Here is a 14,768-nt window from a genome sequence, read left to right on the forward strand (position 1 = left end):
CAGATTGAGCAAAAGTAATGACACCTTTTTTTGTAAACACATAACGTTTCTCAACAGATCTTTCGATAGTAATTGCTTTCAAAAACATGACCACAGAATGTAAACCAAACTATTTAACTTGCACTGCAGTATTAATCATCCACCAGGTTTTCATGGAATCATGGAATTTGTGGAATTTTCATGAAAGGTGGTCACACACGAATTAAAAGCAATGTCTCTGAAGACCAATGATAGATTTCTAGAGCCTGTTCTTCCAGCACTCATAACCTGAAAAATCCTAAAGGCAAGACTCTATACACCAAGCTTTGTGATCTTAAAGAAAGCCTGGCCTATGAAATTATATAAGTTGTATAAAAAATATTTAATAATATTTGCTCTATACATTCTTTAATACAACTTATATAAGCTCTTTATCTCTGTAAAGATGCTTTGAGACGATGTCCATTGTTAAAAGTGCTCTACAATAAAAAATGAATTAAAATAAGTCAAACCTGAGATCAGAAAAGATCATCTACATTTTGAGCATTTCATAGGCCAGGCTTTCTTTAGGATCATTAAACAAAGCTTGGTGTATAGATTCTTGCCTTCAACTCCCTGAGATGGTATGAGGGGAAAAAAAACCTTGAGAGGAACCAGAGAGGAACTTTTTTTTTTTTGCTTGTAATTATGTAAAGGCTAGTAACGTTCTCACTGATAGATATAGCAGGAAGTGTGTGCGTGTGTGCGTGTGCGTGTGTGTGTGTGTGTGTGTGTGTGTGTGTGTGTGTGTATGTGTGTGTGCGTGTGGAAGGCAGAGAATCTCCATCAGCCCCATGACAGTCATGTTGAATGTGTTTTATGAGGAAGTAGGAGTGGATGTAGGTGTGGTGAATATTCCTTGGTTTAAAACCTATGCATAACCTGTAGAGAGCGTTACCTGCTTTACATGACGTGTGTGTGTGTGTGTGTGTGTGTGTGTGTGTGTGTGTGTGTGTGTCTGAGAGAGAGAAAGTGTGTGAGTGTGCTCTCATCCCAAATCCACCCGTGAGCCTGAATGCAGTGAGCAGGTTCAGATTGATCCAAACTCGGGTGAGTGTGAGCTCTAATTCATTACCGAACGCTTTACCTTTCACTCTGTGAGCTTTTATCACATGATCGACAGTCTGCTGCTGTTGCTGTAAATAATAATCTTCGGTGGTGTTTGTGCAGATAAGCAGTTCTAGCCAGTTGTGAAAAATGCTGTGAAGTAAAAACGCTTTATAAATTCGTGTTAATAGTTTATTTGAATGAAATCAAATAATGGAAAGTAAACCATTGCTGAACCATTAATTTCAAATGTAAGTTGAAACATTTATTAAGTTATTAAATATAACAGGAATTGCTTTGTAGGAAGCTTAAACTTGAGTGAAACAAAATAAATTTTTGTTGTTACCACCCATTGACTGCGAAACAGCATGAATTCTTCTAAGTACACTTGCACACAAGTTAAACACGGATCTTTGTGGATGTAAACAGCCTCTCCTGTCTCTTCATGTAATCCCATACTTTATAATTTTGAGATCAAGGCTTTGTGGGGGTAAAAACTATTTCTTCTAGGACTCCTTGTTCTAATCAGCACTGAAGATAGTTCCTTCCTGCCTGAATCAATCCACCCCTTAATATCATCAGGCTATAGAAACCATCAATATTATACAGTAGAACAGAGCGCTGCGTCACAGACAGGTTTCTCATGCAGCAATATAACCCTCATATTTTTGTGCATTTCCCCCCCTATGCATTACGCTTTTCCTGGGAATTTGAAAAACTCTTTTAAACTATTTTGGCTGACCTTTTCTCACAATATCCAGCTTTTCTAGAAAATTCTGTCTTGAAAACAACCTTGTAAGTTTATTTGCAACCAAATCAATTTCTTCCCCTCTGTCACAAGTTAGTTATTAGCTATTTTATGAGTTGTTCAGTAGCTCCTGGTTCCATAAAGTCAACTTTCTGTATAAGACTGTAGAAAGGACATTACTCACAATCTTACATTCCGGTGCTTATTTTAGTTCGCACTCTCCGGTGTTTTATGATTTATGATCCCACTCTTTATATCACCCAAAAGATGATGAGGTTCCCCTTTTGAGTCTGGTTCCTCTCAAGGTTTCTTTCTCATAACATCTTAAGGAGTTTTTCCCTTGCCACAGTCGCCCAGGCTGCTCATCAGGGATAAATACACATCGGTCACCTTAATTCTTGAATTCTGTAAATCTGCTTTAAGACAATGTCCATTTTTGAAAAGCATCATTAGAAATAAACTTGACGAAAAATTGTGGAATAAAAAAATTAAACAGGTATTAAATCCACACAAATATATTTCAGCTTGTGCAGTTTGCTACAGATGCAGTTTGTGAACACTGATTAGTGTGCTCTCTAACCATCCAATCAAACAACGTGAAAATGCAGACGTTACGGTATGCCTGCTAGATAGCCCCAGTGTCACCAACTCAAAATCTGATTGGTTGGGAAATAACGAAGTACAGATACTGTAGATTTTTTGGGTTAGAGTTCACTTTACTTTACTATAAATTTTTTATAAGGTTTTACTTTTACTCGTAAAATTTTTCACACAAATATCTGTACTTTGTACTTCTTAATATTTTTAAACAGGCTTGTTGCTTTAGTTTTAATCTATTCATAATCTAATCTATAATCTAATCTATATAACCTGATTATCTTCTTTTCTTCTTGATTGTGTTCTATATGATACATGTTCAGTCTGGATACATTCATTAGGTACCGAACTGAGAAATTCGTTTTGTATTCATTAGGACTGTAAAAATTCATTTAATTTAATTTTAAACTGCACAAGTTTTATTCCCGCACGATAAATGCAGCACGCATTTCTGTTTGACCATTTTTATTAAAAAATAAATCAATAAAAATAAAAGAGGCGAAGTTAAAACCTTTAGCACAACACACGTTTATTCACTACGGCATTTCTTTACTTAGATATGAACAATTTTAATAAACTACCGAAAAATTATTTTAAATCAGTAAACTTTTGTTTTACTGATGCGCCAAGTCTCAAATCTGGCAAATTTCCCATGATGCGCACATCTGACAATTTACCTTCTGGGGTTGACAAACGCGCTGACTCATTTTGTGGCATTTTTTTTCCTGATAACGTCTTTTTTGTTCGTACAGATAAGAGCAATACTTTTATTTTATACACATTACAACAAAACAAAAATCTCTCTTCACAGGCACAAAAAAACCAACCTGAATCTCAGTGCATACTTGGCTCACAGATATAAAAAAAAATGTAAATAAAGCTCAAAATGTCTACTTTTCAATAAATCACACTGAAAACTAATCTCTGATTGTGTAATCCGTATGAAATTTGAGATACAGTTTTTCCTGTATCACCTCATTAACCGTGTGTTTCTCTAGTAATGTACTGTTAATTCTGAAGGCTCACAAAAGATTGCTGTGTTAACAAGTGAAGTGACAGCTGTAAAGTGATTGGATAGGAACGGCTAGTACACTTCTTGCAGTGTACAACCGAGAAAAGCTATGAAATTAAGGAAAGCAAGTTTGTCTTTACTTAAAATTTTATTTTTATTTATTTTTTAAACAGTTTCTATGTAATGACCTAATCACTCTGTGTGCTAAGGCTTTGTCATTGGAAACCTCGTTGAATTCAAATATGTTTAAATGTTTGTCTAAGAACCTCCTCCTGAATATTCACTTCAGATTATTAATCAGAAAAAACTTGATCTTGATACATGTGTTTGATATAAAATGATCAGTGTGGGTGTAGGCATTCATTCCAGTCATATGAGAGCCTCACCTGATTCCACCAGGTATTTAGATGACCATGGTTTTTTAGGAGACTCAGTAAGGTGTGGCTTCCATTTGCTTAGAATGAGCACCTGCACCTGCACCCACATCAACCTCTTTCAGATAACACTTGACAGCCCAGGTGTAGTCAGTAAAATGCTGAGTTGAAGAGGTCCAGAATATATTTCAGACATTAAGCACAAAGGTTTTATCATGTGAATTTTTTTTATTTTTATTATTATACCACCCTTGAGCTACCACCATCCCCAAACAAGTCATGAAGCTGTCTCTGTCTATCCAAACTTTTAGTGTTTATTCTAGTATTATTGCAATTCCTTTTATTTTTTTTTCTTCTTTCTCCAAAATACAGCGTGATTTTTTGCTTACACAAGAATAATCTGGCTGCACTAAAAGCTTACATCCAGCTCTATTTTCTCTCCCATTGCACTTACTGGGCAAATTGATGGGACATTTGAGGACTATTAAATAACTGACACGAGGTCCGTCCAAACAAATCCGAGCTGTAATTTATTATATTTGCAGTGTTTTAGGCCATGTAACTCACACTTTCTGAGGCTATGCTTAAAATCATATTATCTTATCATGTCCTTTTTATATATTTTCTTTTTTGGACTTTTGAAAAATAATCAAGAAATCGAATATCGTGCCTTAAACAAAAAAAAGAGTCAATCCAGTATTTTGTTCCAGAAAGAAAATACTACTACACTGAAAAAGTAAAAATGACTCGATAAAAGGACAAGCCCACAATTTCCTTTGTTTTCATGTCATAGTTGTCAGCAAGATGTATTTCTGCTGAAAAGTTTTCAGAGCAGAGTTGTGCCAACAAGCATTACCCTGAAATTTCTTTGTTTTTCTGTATGCGTGTGTGTGTGTGTGTGTGTGTGTGTGTGTGTGTTTTGTCAGAGAGAGAGTGAGAGTGAGAGTGTGAGTCATGTAGAACAGCACACAAGATCAGCGAAAGTGCACTTCGAACTGTATTAGTGCTCGATAGACATCTTTATTAGCAAAAAGGGCAAACAAACCCACACACACATGTACATGGGACAGAAGCTGTCTTTAAGGTAAGAACCTTTTATTATGTTTGGATGACAAAAAAAATTACTTCTTTCTCTTGTTCTTCCTCTTCCTTGGTATCTTTTAATCCCCAAAGCTCTTCATAATGTCTGCTACATCTTCTCCACGTGTCCCTCCATGTGTTTCTTAAGGTTCTCTAGTTTCCTTCACAACAGCACTAGCACTTTACCTGACATCACCCTAGTATATGAATGAGCACGAGTGTATGGTGCCTTGACATGGACTGGCTTTCCATCGTCACTACAGAGGTTTCCCAGGAATCCAGAGCAGCACAGCCCAGGATAAAGGTCTTGCATAAGATTAATGATTGAACGAGAACAAAATACAGAGACACGTTCAGACAGAAATAAATAGCTGACAGGCAATGGTGAAATGGTGGGCAACAGGTCGGGGAGGAAATGAAGATAGCACAGGAAAGAGCTGCTGAACTGTAAAGACTTTCATTTCAATTCAAAACGAATTTAGTCTGAAATCCAAAAAAATGCAAGGCTTCAGACTTTTCGGTTCCATTTTTTTCAAAAGAGTAAGGTAGTGAGAGATTTCTGGGTTTTCTATTTCAATTTTTTCGTATTTCTTTTTTCTTTCAAGTCCGTGGTTTTTGACGTGTTGCAACACAAACGTCACAATTTATGTCCACACTATGTAGGTATATAGTGTGGTTAGAAATGTGTGTTTACTGATAAAAACCAAATAAGGAAATTAAAAAATAAAAAATAGTAATTTTCTTCTTCTTATCCATTTGCAGTTAAAGCTGTTAGGGCATAACTGTTTATTGGTTAGACATTCAGCTTTGCATCCATACACACACACTGACACTCGCACACACCATTCTCATATTAGTTGGTGATCTGGGTTGTGTTTTTGCACCCATCTCGAGCTTGGTGTTTAGTGTAACATTGCAGTTTCCAAGACACAGAGTTCAGTACGCTCATTGATTTAATCATTACCATCGTTATACTGATGTTGCTGTTATTTTGTAAAACCACAGAATGGAGAGAGATGCCTGAAGCTCTGGTAACTTGGGGCTGAACTATATATATATATATATATATATATATATATATATATATATATATATATGGACTGGACTTTAACAGCTGATTGTGTGACACTCACTGACTAAGGTATATAATTGACTAAAATGCAACCTAATAACAAATCTAACCCGGTTTAGTCATGTAAAGGCAATGTGTAATATAAAGAAAAGTGTGTGTGTGTGTGTGTCATAGTAACCTGCATTTTATTTGCAGACTTCAAGATGAGATGTCACCTGAAAACGCTTATACAGACACTTGTTGGTCTTCTCATCCTTACCTGCATGTATATCTCGATGAGGAGAGCAAAAGAGACAGAACCAGAACTAGAACCCATGGTAACACACACACACATACACACACACACATTTAGGTTCTCAGGATACAGACTTTTTTCTATAAATTGCCCCCATATGTGCAGCCTGTTTTCGCCTCTCTCTCTCTCTCTCTCTCTCTCTCTCTCTCTCTCTCTCTCTCTCTCTCTCTCTCTCTCTCTCTCTCTCTCTCTCTCTCACAACCTCTTTCAATTTCTATATCACTCTTCGTCATCTTACAGCAGTCTGTTAGGAGATTTAGCAGTCTGTTTTCCCACATGACCCAACTTCGATCCCAAGGCCACACATCATGTGGTTACATAGACAATGCCTTTTTTCTTCTCTTAAAAAAAAAAGAAAAAAAAAAGAAAAAGAAAGAACGTCTAATCCCACCCACTTATCTTGCCAATCAGGCATGAATAAAAAACAACAAAAAACTATAAACATACAAAAATACTTGCTAGTCAATTCAAGTAAATTACAAATTGAAGTGTATTCATTATAGTATTATCCTTCTTTCATATATTATTCTTTTCTTCATTTCACATTGTCCTTGTTTTTTCCTTACTTTTTGGCCCTCCTGCCCAATCAAAACTTGCTGGTTGCATGGCAAGTTAAGTCATCATGCTGCCATTAATTATAATATCTTCATTGTTTGGTTTTAGCTCTTAAACCTACATGTTTCTGGTTTCCTAATGACGTCACTAAAACTTTTTTTGGTGCATGAGAGACAAGAACCAAACCCAGAGAGGTCATAGCAGCAGTAAAGTCATTTACCATGTGCTGATATTATAAAGCACAATGTGTACACTTAATGTGCATTGGGTTAGACCAGGTATTTTGGCTATTATTTAATTTTGGTCCTGGTTCCTCCCTGCCTTGTCATGGTTACATTTCTCAAATTTGTTTTGATTTCTCTGTTTTGCAAAGACATTATCATCATCATCATCATCATCATCATCATCATCATCATCATCTTCTCCCGCTTATCCGAGGCCGGGTCGCGGGGGCAGCAGTCTAAGCAGAGATGCCCAGACTTCCCTCTCCCTAGACACTTCTTCCAGCTCTTCCGGGGGGACACCGAGGCGTTCCCAGAACAGCCGGGAGACATAGTCTCTCCAGCGTGTCCTAGGTCTTCCCCGGGGTCTCCTCCCAGTGGGACTCGCCCGGAACACCTTCCCAGAAAGGCGTCCAGGAGGCATCTGGAACAGATGCCCGAGCCACCTCAGCTGACCCCTCGCGATGTGGAGGAGCAGCGGCTCTACTCTGAGCTCCTCCCGAGTGACCGAGTTTCCCACCCTATCTCTTAGGGATCGCCCAGCCACCCTGCGGAGAAAGCACATTTCGGCCGCTTGTCCTTTCGGTCATGACCCAGAGCTCATGACCATAGGTGAGAGTAGGAACGTAGATTGACCGGTAAATCGAGAGCTCAGCTCTTTCTTCACCACGTCAGACCGGTACATCGACCGCATTACTGCAGAAGCTGCACCAATCCGTCTGTCAATCTCCCGTTCCACCCTTCCCTCACTTGTGAACAAAACCGCAAGATACTTAAACTCCTCCACTTGCGGCAGGAACTCTCCATCAACCTTGAAGTGGGCAAGCCACCCTTTTCCGACTGAGGACCATGGCCTCGGATTTGGAGGTGCTGATTCTCATCCCAGCCGCTTCACACTCGGCTGCAAACCGTCCCAGTGCGTGCTGAAGGTCCTGGTCTGATGAAGCCAACACGTCAACATCATCTGCAAAGAGCAGAGACGAAATCGTGTTGTCACCAAACCGGACACCCTCCGGCCCCTGGCTGCGCCTAGAAATTCTGTCCATAAAAATTATGAACAGAACCGGTGACAAAGGGCAGCCCTGCCGGAGTCCAACATGCACTGGGAACAAGTCTGACTTACTGCCGGCAATTCGAACCTATCTCCTGCTTCGGTCGTACAGGGACCGGACAGCCCTTAGTAAAGGGCCCCGGACCCCGTACTCCCAGAGCACCCTCCACAGGCCGCCGCGAGGGACACAGTCGAATGCCTTTTCCAAATCCACAAAACACATGTGGACTGGTTGGGCAAACTCCCATGAACCCTCCAGCACCCTGTAGAGGGTATAGAGCTGGTCCAGTGTTCCACGGCCTGGACGAAAACCACACTGTTCCTCCTGAATCCAAGGTTCTACTATCGGCCGTATTCTCCTCTCCAGTACCCTGGCATAGACTTTCCCAGGTAGGCTGAGAAGTGTGATCCCCCTATAGTTGGAACACACCCTCCGGTCCCCGTTCTTAAAAAGAGGGACAACCACCCCGGTCTGCCATTCCAGAGGCACTGTCTCCGACTGCCACGCGATGCTGCAGAGGCGTGTCAGCCAAGACAGCCCCACAACATCCAGAGACTTGAGGTACTCAGGGCGGATCTCATCCACCCCCGGTGCCTTGCCACAGAGGAGTTTCTTTACTACCTCGGTGACTTCAGCTTGGGTGATGGACGAGTCCACCTCTGAGCCTTCAGCCTCTGCTTCCTCAATAGAAGACATGACGGCGGGATTGAGGAGATCCTCGAAGTATTCCTTCCACCATCCAACGACATCCCCAGTTGAGGTCAACAACTTTCCACCTCCACTGTAAACAGCATTGGTATGGCACTGCTTCCCTCTCCTGAGGCGCCGGACGGTTTGCCAGAATCTCTTCGAGGCCAGCCGATAGTCCTTCTCCATGGCCTCACCGAACTCCTCCCAGGCCTGAGTTTTTGCCTCCACAACCACCCGGGCTGCAGTTCGCTTGGCCTGCCGGTACCCGTCAGCTGCCTCAGGAGTCCCACAAGCCAACCAGGCCCGATAGGACTCCTTCTTCAGCTTGACGGGATCCCTTACTTCCGGTTGCCACCACCGGGTTCGGGGATTGCCGCCTCGACAGGCACCGGAGACCTTACGGCCACAGCTCCGAGCGGCCGCTTCGACAATGGAGGTGGAGAACATGGTCCACTCGACTCGGACTCAATATCTCCGGCCTCCTTTGGGATCCGGTCAAAGCTCCGCCGGAGGTGGGAGTTAAAGATCTCTCTGACAGGAGACTCGGCCAAACGTTCCCAGCAGACCCTCACAGTACGCTTGGGTCTGCCGAGTCTGTCCAGCTTCCTCCCCCGCCATCGGATCCAACTCACCACCAGGTGGTGATCAGTTGACAGCTCCGCCCCTCTCTTTACCCGAGTGTCCAAGACATAAGGCCGCAGGTCAGATGAAACGACCACAAAGTCGATCATCAACCTACGGCCTAGGGTGTCCTCGTGCCACGTGCACTGATGGACACCCTTATGCTTGAACATGGTGTTCGTTATGGACAAACTGTAACTAGCACAGAAGTCCAATAACTAAACACCGCTCAGGTTCAGATCAGGGGGGCCGTTCCTCTCAATCACGCTCCTCCAGGTGTCACTGTCACTGCCCACGTGGACATTGAAGTCTCCCAGTAGTACGATGGAGTCCCCAGTCGGAGCGCTGTCCAGCACCCCTCCCAGAGACCCCAAGAAGGCCGGGTACTCTACACTGCCTTTTGGCCCGTAGGCACACACGACAGTGAGAGACCTATCCCCGACCCGTAGGTGCAGGGAAACGACCCTCTCATTCACCGGGGTAAACTCCAACACATGGCGGCTGAGCTGGGGGGCTATAAGCAAACCCACACCAGCCCGCCGCCTTTCACCATGGTCAACTCCAGAGTGGTGAAGAGTCCATCCCTTTCTCGAGGAGTGTGGTTCCAGAGCCCAAGCCGTGCTGTCCCTTCTGCAGGTGGTGAGCCCACGGGAAGGCGGCCCAACGTCGCTCCTTCGGGCTGAGACCGGCCGGACCCCGTGGGGGAAGGCCCGGCCACCAGGCGCTCGCATACGAGCCCCAACCCCGGGCCTGGCTCCAGGGTGGGGCCCCGGCTGCGCCATACCGGGCGACGTCACGGTCCTTGATCTGTTTTTTCTTATAAGGGTTTTTGAACCGCTCTTAGTCTGACCCGTCGCCTAGGACCTGTTTGCCTTGGGAGACCCTACCAGGGGCATATAGCCCCGGACAACATAGCTCCTAGGGTCATTCGGGTACTCAAACCCCTCCACCACGTTAAGGTGGCAGTTCAAGGAGGGGGACGTTATTATTATTATTATAATCGAATTATATTGTCTATATGAGACAATCGTTTGTTTTTAAAAGCCTGTGGTTTCTCTTTAATGCTTTCCGTTTTCCTCTCTCATCTATTACTTCCTTTTTATATTTAATTTACTCCTTTTAATTTCGCTTATGACATTTAGAAACCTCATCAACAAGAAATGTCCTGCATGTTACTCCTACCAATGCATAGAGATTACACATGATATATTTTTTTTTACTTTTTACAAAAATGTTTAATCTGTACTATAAATCTTGTAATCGTGCTATAAACTACTTATTATTAATAAGATGACAAAGCTTTTTCTGCACCCCCTAAAAAAGGCTGGTGTAAACCAGAGCTGGCAATTTGGGCAAAAAATTTACTGAATAAATCACACAATTCATATCCACTATAGGAACTACTAATCAAATTAGCCACAACGGCGTCACACTGAATGGATCTGTTGTGTGTTGCAGAATGCTGCCTGGCTAATGGGGAACTACAGCAGTGAAAAATGCTCTCAGGAAAATCAGGAATATATCCCTTGTCTCAGAGCTCTTGTTCGAGTCTTAGCTGGAGAGATTTCGCCTCAGCAAAGTAAGAACAAACTCGGGTTAATATATGTAAAGCCTGAACTTCACAAGAATGAGGATATGAAAATACACACCCAAATCGTCTATTCTGTAGTTTTTCCTCCCACCAAAATGTCAGCTTTTTGAGTTGAGAAGATTGTAATAGCTTATATTAATAGCATAGCTTAGTTTAGCATTGTCTAGGGTGCTAATTTAACATTTGTTGTTAACTATGTTGCTTCACAAGAATACATCACAGCTTAATTGAAATGTTATTTCATTTTGTATATTATATTTTCTTCAAAAAGTGCAGGTATAATGTAGTGAGTAGAGACCAGCTCAGAGCAAACAAACATTGTGCAAATACAAAGGTGCATTGTGCAGAGAAATGAGGTCAAAAATGTACAGTGACTATATAGAGTAGTAATCATATAGTCAATATATAGGTATATCCAAAAAAGCAATGTAGGAATAAGGCAAGTAACATTAGAGTGCAAATGACAAGAGACAACAGAGTGCAAACAGCATTACAGTTACATTTCTCAATGTAATTAGTACAAACAGCACCACAAAATAGATTAATGCATGATGGTGCACACTTTCAGTATTTCCTGATCTAAACTACGATGTGAATTATAATGATTGAAAAATGCACAAGGCTGAATTTCTTCAGTATGGCATTTATGAATTTTATCAGAACAAATGTACACGTTACTGTAAGTGGAATATTGATTGCAAGAGACCAGACAGGATTCACACTTTTACTGTACTGTTAAACCTCTTATAACAGTTTTCTTGTTTGGCAGAGTATCTCACTGTGGGCCTCTCTTCTGTGAAGAGAAAGAAAGAGAACTATCTTTTACAAACCCTTCACTCCATCTTTAATCAGTCTTCGGAGAAGGAGCTTGCTGAAATGGTGGTCGTGGTTCTTTTGGCTGATTTTGACCTGCGCCGGGTTCAACAAACTCTAATCAGCATTAAGAATCAGTTTTCAACAAGATTGGTCCAGGGTCAGCTTGTTGTAATTCATGCCGATCAGGAAAACTACCCTCCTCTGACAGGCCTGAAAAGAAATTTTAACGACGCTCCGGATCGCGTGAGCTTTCGCTCAAAGCAGAACGTCGACTATGCCTTTCTGGTGGACTTCAGCGCCAGACTTTCCAAGTATTACATAATGCTGGAAGATGACGTGAGCTGCTCTAAAGGATTTTTGTCCTCCATTCAAGGTCAAATTAACTCAAAAGGATCTTTACCATGGGTGACACTCGAGTTTTCCAAGCTGGGATATATTGGAAAACTGTATCACTCGAAAGATCTATCTCGTCTGGCTCACTTCCTTTTTTTGTTTTACCAGGAAATGCCTTGTGACTTCCTACTGTCCCACTTTCGTACTTTGCTAATGCAGGACAAGGTCATCCGCTTTCAGCCGTCACTCTTCCAGCACATGGGAACGTATTCATCATTCAAGGGAACGTATAATCACCTCAAAGATGATGACTTCAACGTAAATCCTGCAGATAATCCGCCAGCCTTTGTTTACACTGACATCAAAGCTTTTAAAAACCACGATCCAGACCAAGCGTACAGTCAAGGATCAAACTATTTCTGGGGTGTGACCCCTATAAACAAAGGAAACTTCTTTCTCATGGCTTTTGAGAAACCAGCCATGATCTCGCGTATTGCGATTCAGACAGGCCAGGATGGGAAGGACACGCTTCAGTCTGCTGAGGTGGAGCTCGGGGAAAGTGTCTTGAAAACATCAAAAGGAGTGGAGTGCACAGAGATTCACAATTTAGGAATTTTTAACAAGGGATATTTTGAGCTTGAGAATATTCACCAGACACTGAACAGATCGGTGTTGTGTTTGAAAATCAGAGTGACCGCAAGTCAGTTGGATTGGGTGATCATAAGAAACATCCAGATCTGGTTAAAGAAGTGAGGTAGGACAAGATGTCCATTTTATTTAGGTAAATCCTAACATTACACTTAGGATAATTAAATACCAACAATCAGATCTGAACAGCTCAGCTGATGATTACCTTTTATTTGATCACATGTCACGGGCCAGTCCAGAATCAGTTAGACAAAATTTCGACAACAGTGTTGTGGAAACAGCATTTTCCTTGTAAACGGAAAAAAACCTACGTATATCTACAGAAGATTTCAAGCGAAGTACGGCGACGAGATGTTCAACTGCAGTAAGACATTTGAATGATGATCCCGGTTGTGGTATTTCCCAGCCTGCAGTCATTCCTGTGAACATTCGACGCATTCAATGCCTGATCCTGGATAATTGACCCTTAAAAGAGTTTACCGGAGGACAGCATTCCAGCAGCGATGACGAAGTGAATGATGTTTAAGGCGTACTGACAAATCTTTTAATGCCAAATCTTTCCGGGGATTAGTTAAATGCTGGTATAAGTGTAAATGTGTAGTGCTTGTATATATTGAGTTTTACTGAGGTAAACTTCAGTCAGCATACCAAAGCTACTGCCAGCAATCTGAAACGAAAAGTTGAGTATTTCCTTCTGTTACATTCTGTACGGAACTATATGAGATTGTGTGGATTCTTTTGAAATGATTGGTTGTTCTCCATTCTGGTGAAAAAATGTAAAAAATGTGACTAGCTCAAAACTTATAACTATGGGAGAGAGCGAGAGAGAGAATATCATAGTTTGGATGCAAAGATGGGACATATCTGTTCTTACAATGAAGAATGTCAAAATGTGCTCTTTTGCTAAGAATGAAGGGGAAATTGAGGTCGTACCTCTTAACTGGAGTGTGTATACGATGGTAGCAGTTCACAGCAAAACACTCAGATTAAGCACATTTATTTTCTACAGCACTTTATTTCTAGAATAACAGCTGTTCATAGCTGGAGGTATCTTTCGACAACACGCTGTTAGTTTTCATTTGGACGTTCTGTCAGCCCCATATAAAGAGGCAAATACCGTCTGGTTCTTCCTCCAAGTTTATCGTCAACAGAGAGTTCTGAAGCACAGTGACACTTCCTTCTTTCACAGTTATGTAAAATGCAAAACAAACAGGTTTGCCTACAAAGAAAAAAAAGCCATTTTGAAGAAGGAACTGGTAAAATGAAGGAAAGGAAATACAAAATCTATACAATTAACAACAAAGCAGTGTATAAAAATAAAAAAATAAAAAAATTAATAAAACGGTACAAGGACAAGACAACTCAGGGTCTGGTTGTTAAAAACCCAACTTCTAAACTATGGGAGATGATCGAGCATCTTTCGGAACTCCTCAAATCAGAACATATCAGATGTTCAATGTCAAGAAACAGTCTTTGACAGGTGGAATGTGGAGTAAACGGTTAAGTAATCTTCTCAGAAGGGTTTTTTTGGGCACCCTAGGCAAGATTTTTTTTGGTTCCCCCTAATAGATCTGCCATCCCACCACAATGCTCCACCCCCTCACCATGCAAATATGTCACAACCTTCCATAAAAAAGGTTAAATACATTTATCAATCATAGCAAAATTGTCTGAATTAAAGTATGTAAACATATAAAAACAGGTAAATAAGAAGGAGGCAGAAGCCGCTCACTTACGCTCCACCCCCCTCCCCCACCCACGATAAGTGACCACCTAGTTTGCCTATGGCTAGAAACCATGCTGCCTCTAAGGGTTCAGTTGTTTTTATAACACAGGAGTAATAATATATAACACCCACTGGAAAGTATTTAATGATGTCTCTTCGGTTTATTTTTTTTTTTTTCTCTTTTTATTGGAAAGTTGTTGTTTTGATGTTTTAAACCTCAACCGGCTGAGTTGCTTTCGCATCTGTGATCAGATAAAAGAGATTTCTCTATA

At 41.3% G+C, this 14,768-nt stretch overlaps 1 protein-coding gene across 6 annotated transcripts; it reads left to right on the top strand.

Annotated features, from left to right (window-relative positions):
* The first annotated feature begins 960 nt into the window (after positions 1-960).
* On the top strand, positions 961-14,768 carry LOC310714991 (alpha-1,3-mannosyl-glycoprotein 4-beta-N-acetylglucosaminyltransferase C). Of its 6 annotated transcripts, none has more exons than XM_083521135.1 (7): positions 4,715-4,880; positions 5,025-5,180; positions 5,882-6,017; positions 6,144-6,265; positions 10,841-10,961; positions 11,743-13,803; positions 14,288-14,768. In XM_083521135.1, exons 4-6 carry the CDS (start codon positions 6,152-6,154, stop codon positions 12,873-12,875), a joined length of 1,368 nt encoding a protein of 455 aa, XP_083377261.1. In that variant the 5' UTR covers positions 4,715-4,880; positions 5,025-5,180; positions 5,882-6,017; positions 6,144-6,151; the 3' UTR covers positions 12,876-13,803; positions 14,288-14,768. The 6 variants fall into 6 exon arrangements, with proteins under 6 accessions (XP_083377262.1, XP_083377261.1, XP_083377260.1 ...); XM_083521133.1 differs by lacking the exon at positions 5,025-5,180 and having other exon boundaries at positions 4,716-4,880; positions 5,882-5,924; positions 5,965-6,017; XM_083521134.1 differs by lacking the exon at positions 5,025-5,180.

The sequence above is a fragment of the Silurus aristotelis genome, assembly GCF_946808225.1.
Source record: "Silurus aristotelis genome assembly, chromosome: 19".
Classification (NCBI taxonomy): Eukaryota; Metazoa; Chordata; class Actinopteri; order Siluriformes; family Siluridae; genus Silurus; species Silurus aristotelis.